This window comes from Myodes glareolus, chromosome 14, assembly GCF_982192425.1.
Source record: "Myodes glareolus chromosome 14, mMyoGla1.1, whole genome shotgun sequence".
Classification (NCBI taxonomy): Eukaryota; Metazoa; Chordata; class Mammalia; order Rodentia; family Cricetidae; genus Myodes; species Myodes glareolus.
This window is the reverse complement of record NC_142039.1, coordinates 6,662,327-6,684,541: the sequence shown is the minus strand read 5'-3', so window position 1 is coordinate 6,684,541 and position 22,215 is coordinate 6,662,327. Positions and strand designations below refer to the sequence as shown.

The 22,215-nt window shown below is 45.0% G+C and overlaps 1 protein-coding gene across 1 annotated transcript in view; it reads right to left on the bottom strand.

Moving 5' to 3' along the window:
* The window catches only part of Prtfdc1 (phosphoribosyl transferase domain containing 1), a 90,003-nt gene extending 70,506 nt beyond the window's left edge, over positions 1–19,497 (bottom strand). Inside the window, exons 1-3 of the mRNA XM_048461116.3 lie at positions 19,403–19,497; positions 9,367–9,473; positions 3,280–3,463 (exon numbers count right to left, since the gene is read on the bottom strand). Of these exons, the coding sequence (XP_048317073.3) occupies positions 3,280–3,463; positions 9,367–9,473; positions 19,403–19,450 (339 nt within the window). The 5' untranslated portion in view covers positions 19,451–19,497. The remainder of the gene's footprint in view (positions 1–3,279; positions 3,464–9,366; positions 9,474–19,402) is intronic.
* Between the last annotated feature and the right edge of the window lie 2,718 nt (positions 19,498–22,215).

Genomic DNA, 22,215 nt, shown 5'->3' with positions numbered 1-22,215 from the left:
GTGTGTGTGTGTGTGTGTGTGTGTGTGTGTGTGTGTGAAGGGTGTTGTCATCATGACCGCAGTACTTGACAGAAACGTAGGAAGAAGGATGTATGGCCCAAGGATTTCAGTCCCCAAGGCACAGAGGAGTAGATCGGCTGAAGTATGTGGCACAAGCTGCTCTCATCACAGCAAACCAGGAGGCAGAGCGAGCAAGAGAGGTGCTAGATCCAGACTATAAACTTCAAAGTGTGACCCCAGCCCATGTCCGCTTTCTCCAGCAAGACCCCACAGCCTCCTAGAGTACCACCAGCTGGGGGAAAACATCCAAACAGCAGTCATAAAGGTACAGTCAGAATCAAATTATCACTGAGATGTTTTCAAGATGCACGCATAGATGTGGAGGAGGGAAGGAGCACCAGATGCCTCAGAGAAAAGTGAGCTAGTCCCCTCCTCCTCATTTATTAGGGCTTCATTTTTTATTGACCTTTACCCTCAGGCAGGCTGAAAGAATTCAGTTTTGCAAGGAGATGACCAGTTCCAGCGTGACCTAGCACTGAGGCATTTCTGAATGGGGACAGTGTATGAGCCATGGGTGGAGAGTTACTCACGTCAAGGACCAGGCTATGACTATGGGTTCCCCTCCATTTTGGATGCTATGTATTTAGAGGAATATCTTGCCTGAGTGAGCAGACAGACTGTTACATGAGGTAAGGGCTCGGGAGATGATTTTAAAATTAAAATTAAAATCTATGAGATGTAGCTAAAAATGTTCTTAAAGGAAAGTTGACATCATCACATGTTTATAGTGGACAACAAGAAATATCCCAAACCTTTGAACTAAATCTCCGTCTTACGAAACCAGGAGAGAAAAAGCAAACATTAAGAGGGAAACAAAAACCATAAGAGTTGATGCAAATCAAAAGAGTAAGATAATGGAGAAAAATCAAGGGATTACTAACTACCATTGAAAAAATAATTTTTAAAAAGGCAAAAATATGGAAGGTGCTAGAAAGAAAACACTCGGAAGAGAAAACCTAACAGTAGTTTCCAGGGCCCTGGGGTTCTGAAGACTTAGCGTAAGAACAACAGGGCAGGCGGAGTGACAGGGAACTACACGGATCGAAGACCCCTGCACAGTGAGCTGTGTGGTTGAACCTGAGCAGAGCTGTAAATTACAGGGATAAACGCTTCTGCATAGAAATTAAACCTCAGGAAACCTACCTCACTTTCACTCTTCAACTTTCGCTCTACAAAGATCTTAAAAAAGACTTTTTTTTTTAATGTGCTAGAACAACACAGTGAAGACCAGGGCCAAGTGAGAAAAATCTGGTTAAGATGGAAGGACAGCTATTTAGTCCAAGAAGAGAGGAAAGTAGAAAGGAAAGTTTTCATGAGAGCACAGAATCCATCAAGCAGGTGAGGATGCCCACATAAAAACAAAAGCATCTTCACTGTATCCGGGAGATTCAGGAATTCAGAAGATGCATCTTAAGAAATGTTAGCCCATCTACAGACACCCTAGACCTGAGGCAGCTGGAGAAGTGCCACATGAAAACCTCGGCAGAATTCCAGGCACACCTCCAGATGGCCTTGCTGGCTATTTTTATGTCAACTTGACATAAGTTAGAGTCAGCAGGGAAGCTTCTCAACTGAGAAAGATGCCTTTGTAAGAGAGGCCTGTGGGCAAGTCTGTAATGCAGTTTTTTGATTGATGACTGATGTGGGAGAACCCAGCTCACTGGGGACAACATTCCCACACAGCCGCATCCCACATTGAGCAAGCCAGTGAGCAGCATTCCTCCATGGCTCTGCTTAAATTCCTGCCTCCAGGTTCCTGCCTGAATGCCTGCCCTGACTTCTTTCATCAGTGGAGTATGACCTGAGAGTTGTGAGGTGAAATAAATGCTTTCCTCTCCTAGATGTTTCTGGTCCTAGTGTTTGATCACAGCAATAAAAATCCTAACTGAGATCAAGGCTCTTCCTGGAGCACAGGCCCTGAACAATCCTCCTCATTTTAGTGTGAATGGAACTTAAAAATGTGGCCAGAAATCCCTCCCAAGGTTGGAAGTCTAGTCAGCTGACTGGGTGAACAAGACCTAATCACTTGCGCTTAGAAGGGTGGGGTCCTTCCCTGAAGGGTGAGCTTCCAGCTGAGGTGGAGAAGGGGCTGAAACACCTTGTGAAATGACCTTGGGGAGGTCTTGGGGCAAGACCTGAAAGCCGGAGGGGTGGAAGTCAAATCCAGCACAGCTACAGGAAGGAGGTGGGAACTGACTTCTGGCTACAGTTGGAGTTCCTGGAAATCGACCCTGAAGCACAGCAGATCAGAATCCATCTAGGAACAGAGACCCTAGCCAGAAATGCATTTGGATTTCTAACCAAGAAACTGTCCGTGAATAAACCTGTGTTGATTTCTGCCATTCAGTTTGTGATGGTGTGGGCATGGACCGATAGGAAGACAATTAAGGCTGACTACAAAATTCAAATGTGCCAAGGTGGTTTAGTCAATGAAGATTCTGTTATGGTTTTGACCAAAGGATGTTCTAAATGAATAGCACACTAGCTTTAGTGACTTATTGATCATTAAACAACAAATGTCACACAGTTAACGTTTTGGTGAAAAGCGACTAAGCGAAGGGTATGTTTGAAAAACCACTGGTATCAGTTCCATCCAGAGGTGGCTAGGGAACTATCAGAAGTTGGTGGAGAGCTTCTGTGGAAGATCCCTGGCCTGGTCTCCCCACATTGGCATCCCCTCCAGACTTCCCTTCTCTACCTCAGGTGATAGTGGCAGAGAACTACATCTCCCCATTGGGTTCGGACTCCCTCCCACGGGGCTCCAGGACTAAGAATAACAGCATAAAAGCACATCGGTCTCCCCTGGGTTTTCTTCACTCTGGTCACACTCATTGGCTTTACTCACATGAACAAATGCATGAATTATTCCCAAAGAATGATTTTCCACATATGTGAAAATAGAGGAATATTATTTAAATTCTTATCATTGTCATTTAAAAAATTATGCTCAAACTGGGCGTGGTGGTGATGCCTTTAATCCCAGTAGTCAAGAGGCCAAGTCAGACAGATTTCTGAGTTCAAGGAGAGCCTGGGCTCTCAAGAGTTTCAGGGTAGCCAAGGCTACACAGAGAATCCCTATTTTGAAAATAAACAGTAACAACAAAAACATTACAATATTTAGACACAAGACTCTTCATTTTCATAACTTGTTCTTTTGTTCTAAGGAATTGTGAGTTCTAATAGTCATGCAATAAAAAAATAGAACATGTAATGACTTACCTTGTAACTTTTTAGTCTGATGAAGTCAACCTTCATAGAGACAAATCTATCTGAATTTCGACTGATGTTCTTAAGGTGCTCTACCAGATCAGCACAGAATTTGTAACCTCCTTTCAGCACACACAGGACCAGAATATCATGGAAGCCTATGTCATTCATTATATCCTTGGCCAGCCGCTCAATTCTGGAAAAACGAAGAAAAGAAAGATACATTATGGCACAACTAACAAACAGTATGACGTTTCATACAGATCGGATCACTCAGGTGAATATGGAGAAAAACTTGGGAAACAGAGCTTCAGGCGGATAAGTTCTGGTAAGGTGAAAACAGATTCCCGAGCACATCACAGCAACATCACAGCTGCTGTATGTCGTAAGCACTGAGGTGCTAGAGCTCACGCATGCTATCTGTCCTTCTATCATTACAGAACCTGCTTGCTAAACTTTAGAATGTTCTGATGGTATCTGGTGATAGCCTCATTTCACAAGGAAGGAAGTGGAAAGAGAGAGAGTGCCAACCGGCTGTCTTCTAACTTGTTACAGACCTAGACCTATGTGGGAAGAGGGATCTAACTGAAACAATGCCTCCATGAGACTGGCCTGTAGGCGAGTCTGTGGGATGCTGTGTAGATTATGACTGATGTGAGGAGGGCTCAGATCATGTGAGCAGATGGTCCTGGGTGTGGAGAAAAGCAAGCTGAGCAAGCTACGAGGAGCAAGGCAGTAAGAAGCCTTCCTCAGTAGCCTCTGCTCCAGCTCCTGCCTTCAAATTCCCACCCTGCTCGAGTTCCTGTTCTGACTTCCCCCAGTGATGGACTGTTACCTGGGAGTATAGGGTGAAATAAATCCTCTCCTCCCCAAGTTGCTTTTGGTCCTGGTGTTTTATCACAGCAAAAAAAACCGTAAGACAGGGAGTGACTCACTTACCTTATGCTAGAAGAAAAGTAAAGTTCAACGTAACAAAAAGGTCCTATATTCACCAAAGGAACAGAGACAGCATATATGGGAGAGATGCTCCCATGCAATGGCAAGAGGTACGATATGGTGTGAAATCAAATATGGAGGATGCTCCTGGAGGCAAGGAACTGGCCTTGCCTGCTCTGGCAGCTCACTGGAGCTGTCTTCACAGGTTCCTACTCATTCCATATCTACAGGGGCATAGATACTCCCCCACAAAACTGAAACTTAAACAGAGGCAGGATCTCAAGCATGTACTTCAAAAAGAAAATCCCCACTAACATTTAAAGTTGGATTAGATTAAAAGAGACAAAATTATGTATATATGCATAAACAATTTGATAATCTCTATATTCTGCATATTAGATGGATTCTATATTATACTTTGTAAATGTTCACATATAGAATGTTGGCTATGTTTTCAGGCAGTGTTTATCTAAATTTTTGTTTGTTTTTTTGAAACAGAATTTCTCTATATAATAGTCCTCGCTGTCCTGGAACTTGCTTTCTAGACCAGGCTGACCTCTAACTCACAGATATCTGCCTGCCTCTGTCTCCCAAATGCTGGGATTAAAGAAGTTGACCACTACCACATGGCATGTTTTTCTAAACTTGATCACCAAAGTATTATACATCAGATCTTACAAAAGGCATTTGAATTCATAAATTCATATGACATTTATTTATTTAGTGTATGTACACATGTGTAAATACATACCACTGTGGTGTGTGTGTGTGTGTGTGTGTGCACATGTGTATGTGGGGGATTCTGCATGCATATATATGCAAGTGCATGTACATTTGTAAGTCAAGGGCCAACCTAGGGTATCATTTTATGGAAGCTGTCCATCATATTTTTTGAGACAGGTCTCTCAGCGGGTCCTGGAGCTTATCACTTATGATAAGCTGGCTGCTCTGCAAGCCCCAGGCTCTGCCTATCTCTCTCACCCCAGAACTGGAACTACAGGCACCAACCTTTTTCCTCCCTTCTGGGGCTCAAACTCATATCCAAAGAACAGCAAGTACTTTACCAACTGAGCACCTCCCTAGTCCCCCAAATCCCACTTTAAATGTAAAGACTCAGATTAAAGTGAGAGGCTAGAGAAGAACATGCATGCAGATGCAGAACAAAAGGAAGCTGAAGAGACCATCTTACTTTCAGTCAGAACGGAAGGAAAACGATCAGGACTAAAGATGCTCATTGCATCCTCATCAGTCCTGTTGGCTCCTGAGGAAAATGCCAAAGTCCTTACTGTATGCCTTGGGTGCCCAATGACTGATAGAGCAAGGAGAAACAGATGTATCCACTACTGCACTTAGAGACTTTTCACTCCCTCTACTAGGCTTGAAAGATCCAGCAGTTGGAAAATCAATAAGGGTAAAGTTGAACAACCCATCAATAAACTGGTTCCAGCTGATAAGTGTGAAGCATTCTGGGTTAGGAGGTTCTTCTATCTACGTGTTGCTTTCATTGGTTGAATAAAGAAACTTCCTCATCCATTTGATAGGGCAGCACTTAAGTAGGCAGAGTAGACAGAACTGGATGCTGGGAAGAAGAGTAGACAGAGAGCCACCATGGAGCTGCCAGGTCAGACATGCTGAATCTTTCCCGGTAAGCCACGACCTCGTGGTGACATACAGATTAACAGAAATAGATTAAATCAAGATGTGAGAGTTAGCCAATAAGAGGCTGGAGATAATGGGCCAGGGAGTGTTTAAATGAATACAGTTTTGTGTGGTTATTTCAGGTGTAAGCTAGCAGGGTAGCCAGGACCAAAAGCAGGCCCTCTCTTCTTCAATAGCATTCCACCAAACAACAGAATATACATTATTCTCAAAAGAGTCCAATAAGAAAATGACAAAACCAGACACTGGAAAAATATTTTTAAACCATAACCTGATAAAGGATTTGTATCTAATATATCTACTTACATAATTATACTATATAATTTTATATGATTATACATACATACATACATACATACACACACACATACACACACACACACACACACACACACATATATATATATATATATACACACATACCTTTTATAACTCAACAGGAATACAACAAAATAAGAAAACTGGCAAAGGGCTAGGATAAGAACCTTTAATCCCCACAGAAAAAGGTTATGAGTAGCCAATAAGCACACAAATGGTTCAGAAAGTCTAAGATCAAATGACAGGGAGATATCATTGTACTTATAGTAGGTTATCTGTGACTCAAAGGACAGACAATACAAAATGTTAACAAATATGTGGAGAAAACTGGGAACCTGCTGAACTATTACTGAGGTCACAGCCTCTTTGGGAAACAACCTGCAGTTGTTCAAACTCACTAGGAAGCCCAAAATTCTACCCCAAGAACCCCATTCAGAAGAAACAAAAAGATACATCCACACCACGAAATGTAGAAATGTACATACACTGTTCACAAGTCCAAATTAGAGGTTCAAAGGTTCTCTGCTGGATTGATGATTAGATATTATATGACTTTATTTTCATGACACATTCAGAGAAATTTCAAGGGAAAGAAAGCTGATAAGTAACCTGACTGTAGGTGAACATAATTGCAAGACTGGATAGTGGAGATGGGGTCCAAGAGTAAAAATGTACTGATATCTTGGGTTCATTTCCCATATTGTGTGAACTCTATTCTGAAGTCTGTACAATGTGTCAAATGTTTGTTTTAAAGATGAGGACTGATATCCTGGACCCCACCCTGGACCATGACATAGTATTTTTTTACATAAAGGGTAACAATACATACTCCACCAAGTTCTCTGGTCAGATCCACTGTATAGGGAAAAGGCTAGGGTCCTTTTAAAGATTTCCTGGCCTTTTCCCCAGATTTGATTATGCTTTCAGTCAGGGCACAATTAACTAAAGCCACAAGATTCAAGTGAGAAAAGTGAGATTTTGTTTATACACAAGGCCTCCCAAACTGATAGATACTAGGGGAAATTGCTTGTGATGTGTTTGAAAAAGTGAACAAATGAAGTGAAGTTTTTGTTTTTTTTTTTTTTGCACACATTAAGCTGATGTAATTGCTGAAGGCAAGAGCCTTCATTACAGTTTTGGGAGGCAATATTTCCCAATCTTTAATATGTTAATGAGATTTTGCACTTTGAGAAACTGTAAAATTCCCTAAATTTATTTGATGGAAAATCTTCCGTTTCTAAGAATCAAATATGGTTGCCATGGAAAATCCATCTTAGGCCGTGATAAACTTCGAACTAGAATTTATTTTCTATGATACACTGTGAGTTGAGACAATAAAAAACATACAAGTCTCAGGCAATAGAAATCTTATGCAATCTAGTCAGGCGGTGGGGGTGCATGCCTTTAATCCCAGCACTCAGGAGGCAGAGACAGGAGGATCTCAGTGAGTTCAAGGCCAGTCTGGCTAAAAAATGAGTTCCAGGACAGCCAGAACTGTTACATAGAAAAACCCTGTCTCAAAAAACTAAAACAAACCAAACCAAAACAACAACCCAAAGAAATCTTATACAATCTAGGAGTTTGTATGAGTCCTTTTTCTTACTGACAGTAACAATGTATGGGAAAGTGTCTTATGGATATTTTTTAACTTTTCTTTTGCTTTAAGGACTTGGTTCAGAGTTAAATTTAACCTCACGAGAGTATAACAGATTAAAAAGCAATAGAGGTAGAAATACTACATATGGAAGAGTGAGCCAGGGGACACCAGCGTTTCACTCCACTGTCTTCCTCTCTCTGGGTCTGGACCTCTGAGGAGTTGCTGATTCCCAGCCTTAGGCTCTAAACACCAGGAAGCTTGACTTCCCTGTGAACATGAACTTATTCAGTCTTGGTACAAGAACAGGCTAGATGGTTCAAGTACTGAGGTGGTTCTGTTAAAGGGCTACACCTACAAATCCAGATCCATGATAGTGACTCAGAGGCAGCCTTTGGAAACCAAGAGTAGGGTGAAGTGCCTAGGACTGACTGGAAGTGAAGGACCGAGAACGGGAGAGAAACATCTGAACTCTTCACAGAGTTTCAAGTTGCACGTTCTGTTATTTTTAAAACATTACCCCTGAAGTAATAATCTGTTCTGTCCCTTTAAGAGACAATCCCATTCCCCTCCCCCCTCCCCTGCTGAGGCAAGCAGATCTTCCTTCCTGCTTGCAGCCTGAGTCTCTTCCTTTTCCTTTTCTGGTCTCTCCCCCCCAAAGAGGCAGCTTCTGCCTCACTCCACTCTCCCCACTTTTCCCTTCCCTCCCTCTCTCTGTCTCTCTCTGTTTCTCTCTCTCTGTTTCTCTCTCTCTCCCCGCCTCTCTGCTCTTCTCCCCTTCTCCCTTTCCCCTCTATAACCCACTAAATAAATATCCAACTTCACTCTGTATGGTGTGCCTAACCATGTTTCTGTCTCTGACCAGCTGCGTGGCTCCTTGCCCTGGACCAGCCGCCTTCGGAAACCTGCAGTGTGGTTTCCTGGTGTGCCCACCTGTCTGTCTCTCCTTGTGGCCTGCTGCAGCCACTTGGAAAACTGCACCATCCCTGCCTGGGACTGGCTGCTCTGGGGACCCACTGTTTGCGGCCTGCAGCCACATAGCCCACTGCCATTGCTCAGGGACCTGCAGCATTTCTGCCGCTGCAGCCACCAGGGATCCACAGCATTTTATTATTACCATTACACCTGATAGACACAATCACACACAGGTGACTGTCTGACCTGTGACACACTGCGTGTCCCTTCCAAAGGGAAGGAAAGTTGCAGGGACAGTCAGGGTTTTAAGAGTGTGTCCTGCGGAGGTAAAGTTCACTTCCTAATGCTCCCTGGTTAACCAAAAATCTGTGAGACAAAGATATTTCTGGGTGAAAAGCCATTTTTCGGTGCTCTTCCCCATGGTTTGTTCAGGGCACTGCTTATTTGGGTGCGGGAGGGTATTATTTATAATAGCTTATACATGTATATCCTTCTTACTAACCTTCCTGAGTGAACGCCTACAGACACCATTCCGTAAAGACCCATACTCCTTGTGTTCAGATTTGCTACCCTAGAGAAGTTCTCCCAGCCACCAAGTAAAGTCCCTAACAGTCCTGTAGGAGTCACACAAGAGGGGGCCGCCCCAATGCAGCGCTGACACAGGACACAGCACTCACCTGTCAACTATGATGCCATGAGGGAGGAGCACACACTCCAGATCGCCGTAATAGTGCTGTGGGTACGTGAACAAATCCAAGTCATATCCTGGCCAGTTGTCCAAAAGCTGTAAATCAAAGTAGTTCGGTTATGGTTATTTTTCATTATTAATTTATATTTTAATGTCAATAACAAGAAAAAATCCCATCATTTGAAAAGAGAATAATGTTGAACACAGAGAAAAGGTCTGCAGATCTCAATATATCAATATATTCCCTTGAACTCTGAAAAGCCTAGTAAGAGGTCATGGTTTATGCAATGTGATAGAACAAGGCAGCACTGAGACAACAGTGTGCTCCACTCCTAACTAGGTTATTATTTATGCAACCTGATGAAACGAGGGAGTCGTAAGATCAACGGTGAGCTCCACTCTACTATTGGCAATCACACAATAGAAAATGCAAGCCTAATCCTTTTAAAAATGATTTATTGTATTTATTTACTTGTGTGTGTGCCTGCATGAGTTTGGGTGTGCTACATGCAAGCAGGTATCCTCAAAGGTCAGCTCAGAAGCCAGAGACCAGCTGACGCCCTGGAAACAGAGTTGTAAGTGGTTGCTAACTAATTGATGTAGGTGCTGGGAACTGAACCTGGGCCCTCCCAAGAGCAGTAAGTGCTCTTAACTACCCAGCCATCTCTCTAGTCCCTAAACTCAATGTCTTATAGCTAACCTGATGGTACGGTATAGAGATCACGTGTATGTAAGCACTATATCGGTGCAACTCAATAACAGAGTGAGCATCCAGCGTATCTGCAGCCCTAAGCTCAGTCTCTAGCACTGTAATTGGTATATGTATAATAAGCATGTACTTTGTGTCTATATTATAAAAAGATTATGACTACATTATACACATTTATAATTGTATATTATACAGTATTATGATACGTTCTGCATTTCTCTTCACTATGAATTGCCTCATTTGCTGGGGAAGGTGAGGTACTTATAAAAAGTATATCCCGGGGTCACAGCCAGCCCAGACTTCTCGGTGCCCCCACCAGTGCGGTAAAGACTAAAACAGGAGATTCTTTTTAAAGAACGTCAGTCGGTCTTAGGATGTGAAACTCCAAGAAAACGGGTTTGTTCACAGAACACAGCCTGGTAACAAGCCAGAGACTCTTTCTCTTGCTTGAGACTTAATGCACAAGTTTTCTGGTTAGAATAATGAGATGTGGAAGGAAATGAAGGAGAACGCGGCTTTCCCTTTCACATAAGCAAGAAGGATGCAGTAGTGAAAATGCCATGCCTGAAAACCTTTCTGCATAAGGATTCGTAGCTCTCCTTCTTTAACCATTTTCCACACCGTCTGGACCACCCTGTCCAGCTTTGAGCCACAGAGGGCTTTTACAACACAGGCCTGTGCTGTGTGTCTGCCTCATTTCTACATCTAATCCCTTCCCTTGCCCTCAGATTGGTTTCTAGTCTAGTCATGATTCTGTGTATGTGTATCATATATCTGTAATACTTTGTTAAGTCTGAGCATTTTGTACATGCATGCAATGTATTTTGATCATATTCATCCCCAACTTTTCCTCCTCGCTTCTTTCAGATTGATCCACTACCAACCACTTCTACAATTTCATATTCATTTTTTTAACCCATTGAGTTCAGTTTGTGTTGCCTTTGTACTGAAGGACATGGGGCTGTTATTCACTGGAGCGTGATTGATCTACTAGATGCTATGCCCTTAGAGAAAATGGACTTTTCTTGTCCCAGAAGCCATCAGTGCTCATTAGCTCCTTAGTTAAACTCCTCTCCACGCTATAACGTGGGCTGCATTGATCTGCAGGAAACCACGTGTGCTGTGAATTCATGACTGCCCTCCGGTCCTCCCTGACCTCTGGCTAGTTAAATGTTTCTGCTCCCTCTCCTGAGCTGGTTCCTGAGCCTTGAGGGAAGGGGCGTGATGCAGATGTCCTGTTTGTGGATGGCTTCTCCACAGTGACTTATTCTCTTTGCTTTGGGACTCTCTGCATTAGTGGTTAGTGGGCGTCCAGTGTACAAAAGAACTTCTCTGATGAGGTTGAGAGCTGCACTAATCTATGGGTAGAGAGTCAGGATTTTTTTTGGCTTATTTGTTTGCTTTTTGGTTTTTTGTTTGTTTGTTTGTTTGTTTTTCAAGGCAAGGTTTCTCTGTAGCAACCCTGACTGTCCTGGAATTCATCTTGTAGACTAGGACGGCCTTGAACTCACAGAAAGTCATCTGTTTCTGCCTCCCGAGTGCTGGAATTAAAAGTGTACACCACCAGTCCTGGCCCAAGGGACAGGAATTTACAGGTTAGTTTGATACTATATCATTTCGAAAAATAATTGTAAAAGGTTCACTGTTGCAACCTACGAGCTTCCCAATCATGGGTTCTGGGCCATATTTGCAGTACCTGTGGCGCAGGCCTCAAGTTCGTCAGAAGGTGGTGGTTGCACCCATAAAACTCAGGTCACTAGGGTTCCTACAGGTGTACCCTGCCTGCCAATCATTCTACCACATAGTGCACAGCACTTTCCAGCACTATGAACACTAACTGGAAGGGAGGAAGCTTCTTAGTTAGAACCAACTTGACTCTTCCATGCCCTGTGATCAAGGTGTGTGATATTTTCAGCAATAGGGTCTTACCATCAAGTTCTGGTGGCCAACCAAGAGCAATGACTATAGCCTGTGGCGTTCTGGGGGTCTCCAGGACACCTAATTCTTCCCAGTCCTGATTTCATTCACCTCTCTGACACACTGCCCTTGTTTCTGCTCCCTCTGTCTCTATGCCAAAGTTCACCTCCTTCTTGGAAGCTCAGGTCAAGCCCACGACTTCCTGGAAGCTCCGCTGACTGCTCTCACGTTGCTGTCCTCTACCCTATTCCCTTGGGCTTCTCTGCAGCTCTGCTTTAGCAAAGGCTCCACCTCCAGTTCTTTGGGAACGTTTTCACACCTCCCATTCTCCTGCTCTGTCTTATCTGTTCGTGGCTGGTTTAGAGTCCATTCCTGTCACTCCATCACGTACTGAGACATTCCCCACCCCTCTCCTACCCTCCTCTGTATGGAGGACTCAAAACCCGCTCCCTTTGACTCGGGATTTAGAAAGGATGTTTTATAGCACAGCCCGCACCACTCTCATTCAATTTTGGTCTCTAGTCAGACGAAACTCATGCTATTTTTCCCCAAATTTATCCCTTCCCTATCTCAGCATGCTCTTCTAGCTCTTCAGACCAAGACCTTGACATTGGCTTCGTTCCTTCCTTTAATCTTTGTGCCTCAGTAGTTCATCCTCTCCCCAGTTCCCTCCCAGGGTGAGCAGAACCGCGCCTGAGCGAGCTCCCCTGCTCCCTCCCTGTCTACCCTGATCTGGGTCTATGCGGCCATCATTTCAGCCTGGACAGCTGCTGAAATGGCCAAGCCTGCCTTCCTTCTCCCACCATGATAGGCATAGCGAGTGTTGTGGAGTGAATTTCCCATCATGGCATAATCCTGATCAAACTTTTTCAAGGGCTTCTCGCTTCACGATGAGTAAAACCTAGAGTCCTCACTGTGGCCACAACAGTGCCCCTCTCTTGATTCTCTCTCTCCTTCTCTCTGCTCCAACCACTTACTCCTCACTGACTGAATCTGCTGAAAATGTTTAGTATTTTGCTCTTTCTTTAGCCTACAATACTCTTCCTGCAGATGACCACATGGCTTGCATGTTATTTTTCTCCAGTCTTTGTTACCTTTACAGAGAAAACTTTTCTGAGCACAAAGACAAACTGGCACTCCCCTCCTTTCCCATCCTCTTTCTGTAGCCTTTATATCTAAGTTTACTTTCCTTCATAGCGTATATTACTACTATGTGAGTGTGTATGAGGGTGTGTGCACATGAGTGTGTGTGAGAGTGTATGCGTGTGTGAGCTTGTGTGTGCTGTGTGTGTATATGTGTGTGTGTACGTGTGTGTGCATGTGTGTGTGTATTCTGACTTGTCTCACCCCTCTAGGACATGTGTTCCTTCTGGAAGACTTCATTTTACTTTTTGTTCAATCCCTAGTACCCAGACCACTGACCTGAGATCTAGTGTTGAGTACTACAAATACTGAACAATCAAATGAATGAGACAGTCTTTCCCTCATAACTCCAGTCTCAGCCCTCACCTTGTCTCCTCATGACGGAAAGACCTACTCTTCACAGCTCTGGAGATTCAAAGAGTGTATAACATCCACACACTCAGAAAGGGTCACATTTGCTGGACCTTACCAGCACACTGGTTGGTGTGACTGGTGAACGTGTACAGAGCAACACTGGCTCCCACCTGGAAGTTCCAGGAGCCGGCTGTGACCTCTAACACCAGAGGGGCTGCTCAGAATCCAAAGAGCTGCACCAGAATGGCATTCAGTCTGTGCGAGAGCCCCTGGCACAGTAACGATGTTCCAGGGAGGTCATCCAATCACTTTCCTTCTGGACACGTGATGCTACCCCTCCACTTCCTGGTGCTTGTCTGCTGGCACTGTAACCAGTGGTCTCTCAAGCTAACTCCTCCCCAGCATGCGAATCCTTGCAGATCTTTGCCTTGAATTACAGAGATTGCTCTCTATGGCAAGGTCAGGCTCCGCTCTAACTTTTCCTACCACTTTTACAGATTAGGAGACCCTGTTTCCCTTTTCTTTCTTTCGTTTTTGAGACAGGCTCTCACTTTGTAGGCCTGACTATCCTGGAACTAGAGAGGCAGACCAGTCTGGGAGGTAAAATTCACAGAGACCCAGCTGCTTCTGCCTCTGTCTCCTGGGTGCTGGGATGAAAGGTGTGTACCGCAGTGCCCGGTCCTCACTCCCTTTTCTCTAGGATAGAATAAAACCCATGGAGTGGATAGCATCAATAGTGCATGCAATCACTAGTGCAGAACAAGTATTGAAACGCAAAACTCTCCCAACGCACATGCGTGTGCCAAAGAGAAGGAAATGATGATAAAAAAATTATGAAACAAATCTTTACATGAAAATGGTCAAAGCAATCAATAGCTCAGAGCTATCTGAGTAATGGTGGATATCACAGATGTCAAACTCTACCTCCTCTGGGTAATCTGTTAGCTATAGGACCTGGGGCATATTAATATTTCTAAAATAAAGCCAATGGCTGCCTCACATGGCTAGTGTGAAGGTTAAATAGGACAAATAATATAAGACTCACTAGCACATGGTCTATAGTGCTTAGTGACACTGGCCATGTAACTATACTGAAGCATCAGTAGTCCGTATAACTCACAGTCATTTACATAAGCAGGCTTTGACTCATTTAAGGAAAAACCTCAGTGTAATTTTCAAACTCTTACTACCCCAGCTCAAGCAGTGAATTGAATCTGGTAGAAACTGTTCTAACAATCACAAGTGGCCATTGTTTCTGGCTAATCTGAAATGGTGTTTTCACTGCGGAGATAAAACACTCAGAGACAAGAGGCTCTGGGCCTGTTTTCCTGTCTTTGCACACAAATCGTGTTATGAGAAAGTCTATTCCTGAAGGGATGCAGGGTGTCTCTGAACCTTAGGTAATGGATTCACTTGCTTTAAAACAAAAAATAAAAAACAAATCTTTAAATAGTTTCAGGATCACAGATAACATGGTCCAAGTTTACTCCACACAATGCTTTCTCTGTTCAAAGAGGCAAAACATCTCCCAGCTGGAGAAGTGACAAACACAGAAACTGAGTCACCTTATACCACGTCCAAATCCAGAGCCCATCTAACTCTCTTGTTCCCATTTAAAGCACAACGACAACCTGTTTTGTTTTTCTTCTTAGACTGTTTCTTCCCAGGGAGAAAAAGCGGCTCAGAGACACATGGCACAGACTAAGTCTGCTTCCGTCCCCCTCCAAGCTCCATGCACTTGGCCCTGCTCCTCCCTGCAGGCAGACTATTGTCATTGCTTTTCACGCCTGTGCCTCTCTAGCCATCAGCACAGAATCCCAAACAGCAACAGCAACAGGCCCAGCCCCAGAGACCAGCTCTACCGTGTCAGAACAATGGACACAAGAGGTACTGAAAGAAGGGCCCGTGTTCTTCTGCTAACGCAAGGACAGCTCAACAGGCCACAGGACACTTTGGATCCCAATGCAACACCTTCCTCTCCTGCATGCTTTCTCTTCCTCGTATTTATTCTCACATATTGCCACTCCACCCGCATGGGAATGAGGATAGGCGAACGGGAAGGAGAGAGTCAAGCAGAACAAAAGCTCAGCAGTAACTTTGATCTTTCTCATCTTTTCCCAAACTTCGTTGTGTAGGTACTGACTATGGATCGTTTGACAACACATTGATAAAACACAAACTGTCTGAGACCCCAACCCCTAAAAGCCAGGTGGACAGAGAAGATCTTAACCCCTGAGAAATAACCAGGATGTGTGAACTATGCATCTGGTGACTTTACTAGCTTCAAACCAAGTGACAACCAACTTCAAGCAAGATCTCTGAACTCGGTCTACATCTTTTCCTTTAACAATTTTTGTGTGCTACTATTTTAGTCTTTAAAATGCCAAAAGTCACTTGTAGATAAGACCCATTTTAACTTTCCTATTAGTAAATTGTTATTTCATGTTTTCATACATGTGCACTATGTATTCTGGATCTACCTTCCCTCTTTTTCTCTCTGGAACCTTCTGGCCAACCCCTCCTCCCTATAATTACCTTTCCCTATTAGCTTTGGTTTTGTTTTGTCCCATATTGTTTAACCAGGGTCACCTGAGTTTGGACCTCCCATCGGATTCTGGTGGGCAGCCATGCTTCCTTCCCCCTCCCAGAATCTGTGGGTTGCCAACAGATCCGCAGCATGTGACCAAGTCCCTCTTCAGAGCTGACTGTCAGGAGGGCCTGACTTCTGTCAGCACACCCGCTGCTGGGGAGTACATGGCTCCCAAGCCTACATCCTGCTCTTTCCCAGTCCTGTTCCCCATCTTGAGGCTCCCACATTCTTTCTGCCCTCTCCTCCTCAGTGTTCCCTGAGCCTTAAGGAGATCACATCCCTCTTGTGTGTGGGCGGATACCTCAGCCATTTTTTATTTTTATCATCTAAATCAGCCATGGTCTTTGCCCTTCTTTCCATTGCCTGGAAGGGGAGACGTCTCTGCTCACGCACACTTTTTCTGGTAGAGCTGGGCTACGAATGGCTCGAGTTTCTTGCAGTCGCTCTTCTACACAAATCCTGCTTGGGTCATGAGTAAATCGTTCTGCTCCCCTCCCCAGTACCTTTACCCCCGCAGCTCTCCCCACGCAGGTTTTCCTTCCTAGTCATTGCTAAACACCTTGGATGCTCTCCTAAAGCCGCTGTCCTGATCTTTCTAACTAGTCCATCCTGTAGCTCCTCCAACTGCCCCACTCAGTAGTTTTACCCTAGTTCTACATGAGCAACACATTCCCATAAACACACCACTCCCCCAGAGCAGCCCTACCTCTGGAGCTGCAGTCTTCTATGTAGCAGTGTTTGAAACCGGGCTCAGATTCTGCTTCTGCCACCTGCTAGCCATGTGCCTAGCATGACTACATAACGTGGGCTTTATGTATTCTCAAAGAGCCTTCTTTTTTTTTCTGTAAAATAAAGGGTGTGTAGTACCTACTTACAGATTTGTTCAGATTAAATGAAAGACTTGACAAAAATACAAAAGAAATATCCAATAAACCCCTGGTTTTTATTATTTTAATTTTTGTTATTTTTCTGCTAGTATTTTTATCGTTATAACTTCCTTTTGATGTTTTTTTGTACCATCCATAAGATTTTGGATCTGTTTTTCCAGCACACTCATCTTCTCCAGGTTTCCCAGCTTCTCCTTTTCTTCAGCACCTGAATGTTCTCTGAACTTTACAACCTGAGTTCACAGAAATTAACATACACGGAGGGCATTTCCGTCACACACTGGTTATTGTTAATGCCAACCTTGGGGGCACTTTGTGCAGTTTAGCAGCTACCCTTGGGGCCCAAACCCTGCACTAGCTGATACACACAGCTTCTCTCCTTATGCACCTCTTGCTATGACCATGCATTTCTCTCAAGAAGGTGTCTGTTGACACTAATAGATGAAACTGTTATATTTACACCGTTCTTTCACTGACTTTTTAGATTTCAATAATTTACTCATCCTATTAGTACATCTAAATTTAAATCCTTTTGATTTTTAACAGTGGTGTTGGGGGTGGATTTGATGCAAGGCGAATGCTCTGCCTCTGAGGCACGCATTCAGCCGGAACACGCCACTGTTCTTCAGAAGCATCTGGTATTTACCAGACAGTGGTATTCTAAGTATTCTAGGGGCAGCTATTTGAAAGATGCCCCATAATAAAGGCCTCTTGCCCACCCCCATCCTTGCTCTGTTGGTAGCATCTGACACTCTTGATGATCTCATGACCCTGGCATATTCACTTCCACGAAACTGTGTTCTCCTGGCACCTACTCTTCTCTTGGTTTCTCCCATACAGTTCTTCACTCTTGGTGGTCCCTTCAGCTGGCTTTGTGCCACAGTGTAATGCTTGCATCTGGGCCCCGGGCATCTCTTTTAAACAGTTGTTTTTATTTCTTCCATTTTCCACTTCATTCTTCATTTATCCCCAAAATATTAACTAACCTTCTGTTGATGATTTTCCAAATCTACCCTATCACACTCTGGAGTTTAAGTATGGATTTCAAATTGCCAACAGGGTAGCCTGATCTGTGAGCATTATAGACTTAATATGAGAGTTGATTTAATGATTTCCCCTTCACGTCTGGTCTGTCATACCCATGATGACTGGAGTGTTTCTATTGTAAAAACGCATACAATGATCTCTTCTTTGTCCCTGACACTTCTCTGTGCCTTGGGTCCCCATGTTTACCTTCTGTTTATGCTTCAGATCCTGGGTGAAATGTCACAACAACTCTCTGAACATATGAGCAGAGACATCACACTTACCTCCTCCCCCTAATTGTTTTTCTCTTTCCTGTTGTCCACCTGGCTGTCTGAGTTATCTTGACTATGAGTTTTCACACTGCTTGCCTGGGTCCCTCCCCAAGAATGCACATTTCAGGGAAAAGAGCCTTTGTCTTGCTCCATCAGTGGGACCAGACTAGCAGAACAGACTAAAGGCACCCCTCCTTTAAGAAAGGCATGTCTTGCTCTTGAATTAAGAGCTGAACCCCTCATTTCAATCTGAACAGTTCTATTTAAGTGAGAGGTGTTTCCTTTCCAACACACTCATTCTAATTCAGTCCATTCATTTCCATAAACAGATTAACTGCGAATTACACACTGAACTCTGGGAAGAGAATCTTAGTGTCAAGTCAGCCCCACCCACCACCCGCACACCTTTTCACACCAATCCTGGTAGTCATAACCGCCATCCGCTGGAGCTTGATGCTAGGATTCTGGGAGGTGATTACCCGCTGGTTGACACCTGAATCCCCAGAGTTGAACAGGTTCCGATCTGGCCCCACCCTCCATCCTTCCGTTTCGACACTTTACTAGGTATTTCACACATTCAGTTTGCCTTCCTTCACAGACAAGGCGCCGGGCACTCTGGCTGCTGACTTCTGCAGAGCCGCGCCCCAGATTCAAGGCTCCAATTCCATTCACTTGTGCTAGTCTATAGCTTGGCTGCCCTGAAGAATTCTCAGTGGCTTTTTTGAAAACAAAACTTGAAACTCATTGAAGTGAGGAGGCAGCGCTGAAGGGAGGGCCGCTAGAGCTGTACCCTGGGATCTTCGCAGACCCCAACTCGCAGGCCAGGTTCTTTGTGGTTAGCAGAAGTGGAGACCCGAGAGGACGCAGGCTTCCAGGCCGGGAACCCGAGGGAGGGTGGGAGAGGAGGAGTTACTGGGAACTAGTGAGGAGGGAGCAATGTTAGCAGGGGGTTTCGTCAGACAGGGTGGAGAGGGGAGGCCTGAATGCGAGGAGGCAGCGATCTCCGCCCGGAGGAGGAACAAAGCCGTGGTCGGTTCTCACCGGAACGCATTTCGGCTAAAAGAGGATGCTACGAAGGGGGGCAAGGGAGTGAGCTAGGGAGCCCGGGGTCCGGAGTTTGCATTTACCACGACGCCTCGCCCGGAGTCTGGCGCCTTCTCACTGCTCCCGGCCATGTCTCTCGTGGGGACCGCGGGAAGGACAGAAGCCGGGAGGATGTGGAGGCCGGGCTGCACTGGGGGGGGAGGGGGTAGCGGGGGAGGAGGGATGGGACGCGGAGGTTGTGGCTGGGGCCGCCCCGCCCCCGAGCCTGCGGGCGGGAAAGCTGCGACCTCAGCCGAGCCCCATTCCCGAGGCGGCGCGGGAGCAGCTGTGGAGCAGCGGCTGGTGCACCTGAGCGCGCTCCTGGGAGCGTCCCTGGCGACCCGTGGCCTCTCCCTCTGCCGGCTCCGCACCCCGCGGGGATATGGGGCGGGCCTGAGATCCGTTCTGGGGCGAAAACAGCCTCTTGTCTTTTGCCTTCCCAAAGTCCGCCGCTGCTGCCCCCAGGCCAGCAATCTCCAAGACTCCTCCCTGTCAGGTTTTAAATGCACATTTGTCCCAAGTCAATGCAGAAAAGAGCGGTAATGCTCTGCGTTCTCCGGCTTTGGGAATGGGCTGGAGCATCCCGGAGGGCTTCAGTTCCTGGCGCCCTGCCAGGAGTTGGAAATAGCCAGAGGCTGGCATTTCCTCTGACCAAATCCTAGTGATCTGAACGGCCTAGGGCAGGGACTTTTTTTTTTTTTTTAAACAAAATACTGTATCTAATTTACCACTTGAGTCTAATTGTTTCAGGTTGTAGCTGAAGGCAATTGCTCTACTCCGATAGAAAACCTTGTTTTATGAATCTGTTGTCAAACCCAACCCCTAATCCCAGTTTTCTCGGAGCCCGGCGACCTAGTTCTTTGTTCTTTCTTCCAAGGCCTTGCTTTCTGTTTCGTGTGTCTTTAGTCTCCCTCCTCTTGCCAGAGCCTGCCTACGGCCCCCTTGGGGTTTAAAGGCCTCACATGGATAGTCTCTTGATTTAGTCTTCTCCAAAAGATTTTTATTGGGCTAGGGTGTAGCTCAGTGATATAACAGTGTTTGCTTAGGATGTGCAAGGTCGCATGGGTTCTAAGTCCAGCAACAACAACAACAACAATAGCGCGCACACACATACACACACATACACATACGTGCGCGCGTGCACGTATCTTCTTCACCTTTTAGATAAGATCAAGTGCAAAAGAAGTGTTCAATACTCATTTCCTGGCACCCACTGGCAAGATGAATGCTGGTTGTATCTGGTTTGAAGGGAAAATAGTTATCCGTCAATTCATGTTACTTACATTGGAATAACTGTGTAATAATATTGTATTTATGTGATGTGGACAATCGCTTTGGCTGTTAATGTCCAAGAGCCAGAGCTAAGAAAGAAGAGGGGTGCAAGGTACAGGCTCCCCACGTTGTACTTGCCAACTGGCTGTATCGGTAGGTGGTGTTCCCCAGCACAGAGGCCAACCGTTCCAGTCAACTACTTCTGTAGCTACCTTTCACCCGTTTTTCACTTTCATTCGTCAATACTGGGCCCAGGATATAGTCATAGGAAATATTATTGAAATTTCCAGAAACTGGGCTGGAGAAATGGTTCCGTAGTCAAGAGCAATTGCTTCTCTTACAGAGTGCTCAATTCTCAGTACCCAGATGGTGACTGTAACCACTGTTATTCCTTTGCGGTGCCTTTAAGAACTAACCACGCCCACTCCCAACGACTTCTGACCTCCTGGCCGCCATCTTTAACACTTTCTCTCTCTCTGTCCCCTGTCTCTTGGTGTGTACACACGTGTCTCTGTCTCTCCCTATGTTTTTCTCCATGTCTCTCTGTCTCGCTCTTCTTTAAGTAATAAATGGTTAGCCTTATGTATAGCCTTATGTCCATTTACTCTGCCGTTCACCGCATCCAGCCGCCTGACTGTGCCGCTTGCCCGGGGAACCTGCACTGCTCTGGAAGCCTCTGCCTGGCTCGCAGGCAGCTTGGGGCATCCCAACATCATATCTTTTTAAAGAACAAAAACCACCGTGACTCATTTCCAGGGAATCTGATGCTCTCTTCTAACTTCTGTGGGCACAAGACACACACATGTTGCATACATGCAAGCAAAGCACTCATACATAAAAAGTCTTGAAAAAAAATGTCCAGGAACTGAAAAGTGGTGTTGTTATGCCAACCATCTAACTCTAGAGGCCAGAGAGCAAGTAAATGCAGTTCACTGGCCACAGTCTTCCCACTGGGTATGGGTAGATGTAGGGTAGGATTGTGGGTAGTTCACAAACCATGCTTGTCATTGATGCGGGAGAATTGTCTGTATTCTGTCAATCATATTTTAATAAAATGCTGATTGGCCAGGCAGGCAGTATAGGCGGGAAAACCAGACAGGAAGTAGAGGTGATGCAATGAGAACAGGAGAATTCTGGGAAGTAGGGAGGTTCCTCTGCCATTCCTGCGCAGACCACCGAAGAGGAAACATGTAAGCTGTCACACTGAGAAAGGTACTGAGGCCGTGTGGCTAACATAGATCAGAATAATGAGTTAAGATAAGTCATAAGAACTAATAAGTAGCCTGACCAAATGGGCCAATCAGTTTATAACCTTATGGAATCCTGTGTGTGATTTTTCTTTGGGCTTGCCGGATGTGGGGTACTGGGCGGGACAGAAACCCCAACAAGCCGGCCCCCTCATATTACATATGGCGCCCACGTGGATAACTGAATCCACAGAAAGCTTGAGGAAGCTTGGGAAAGAATAGAGTAAATCATGGTTTCTTGGTAGCAGCAATTTCTTGGGTCTGCTCTGCTTGCTAGAGGCAAGCAAATGCTCTCATCTAAGAGAGGCTTCCTGACTCAGCTTTAGCTGCAAAACCCT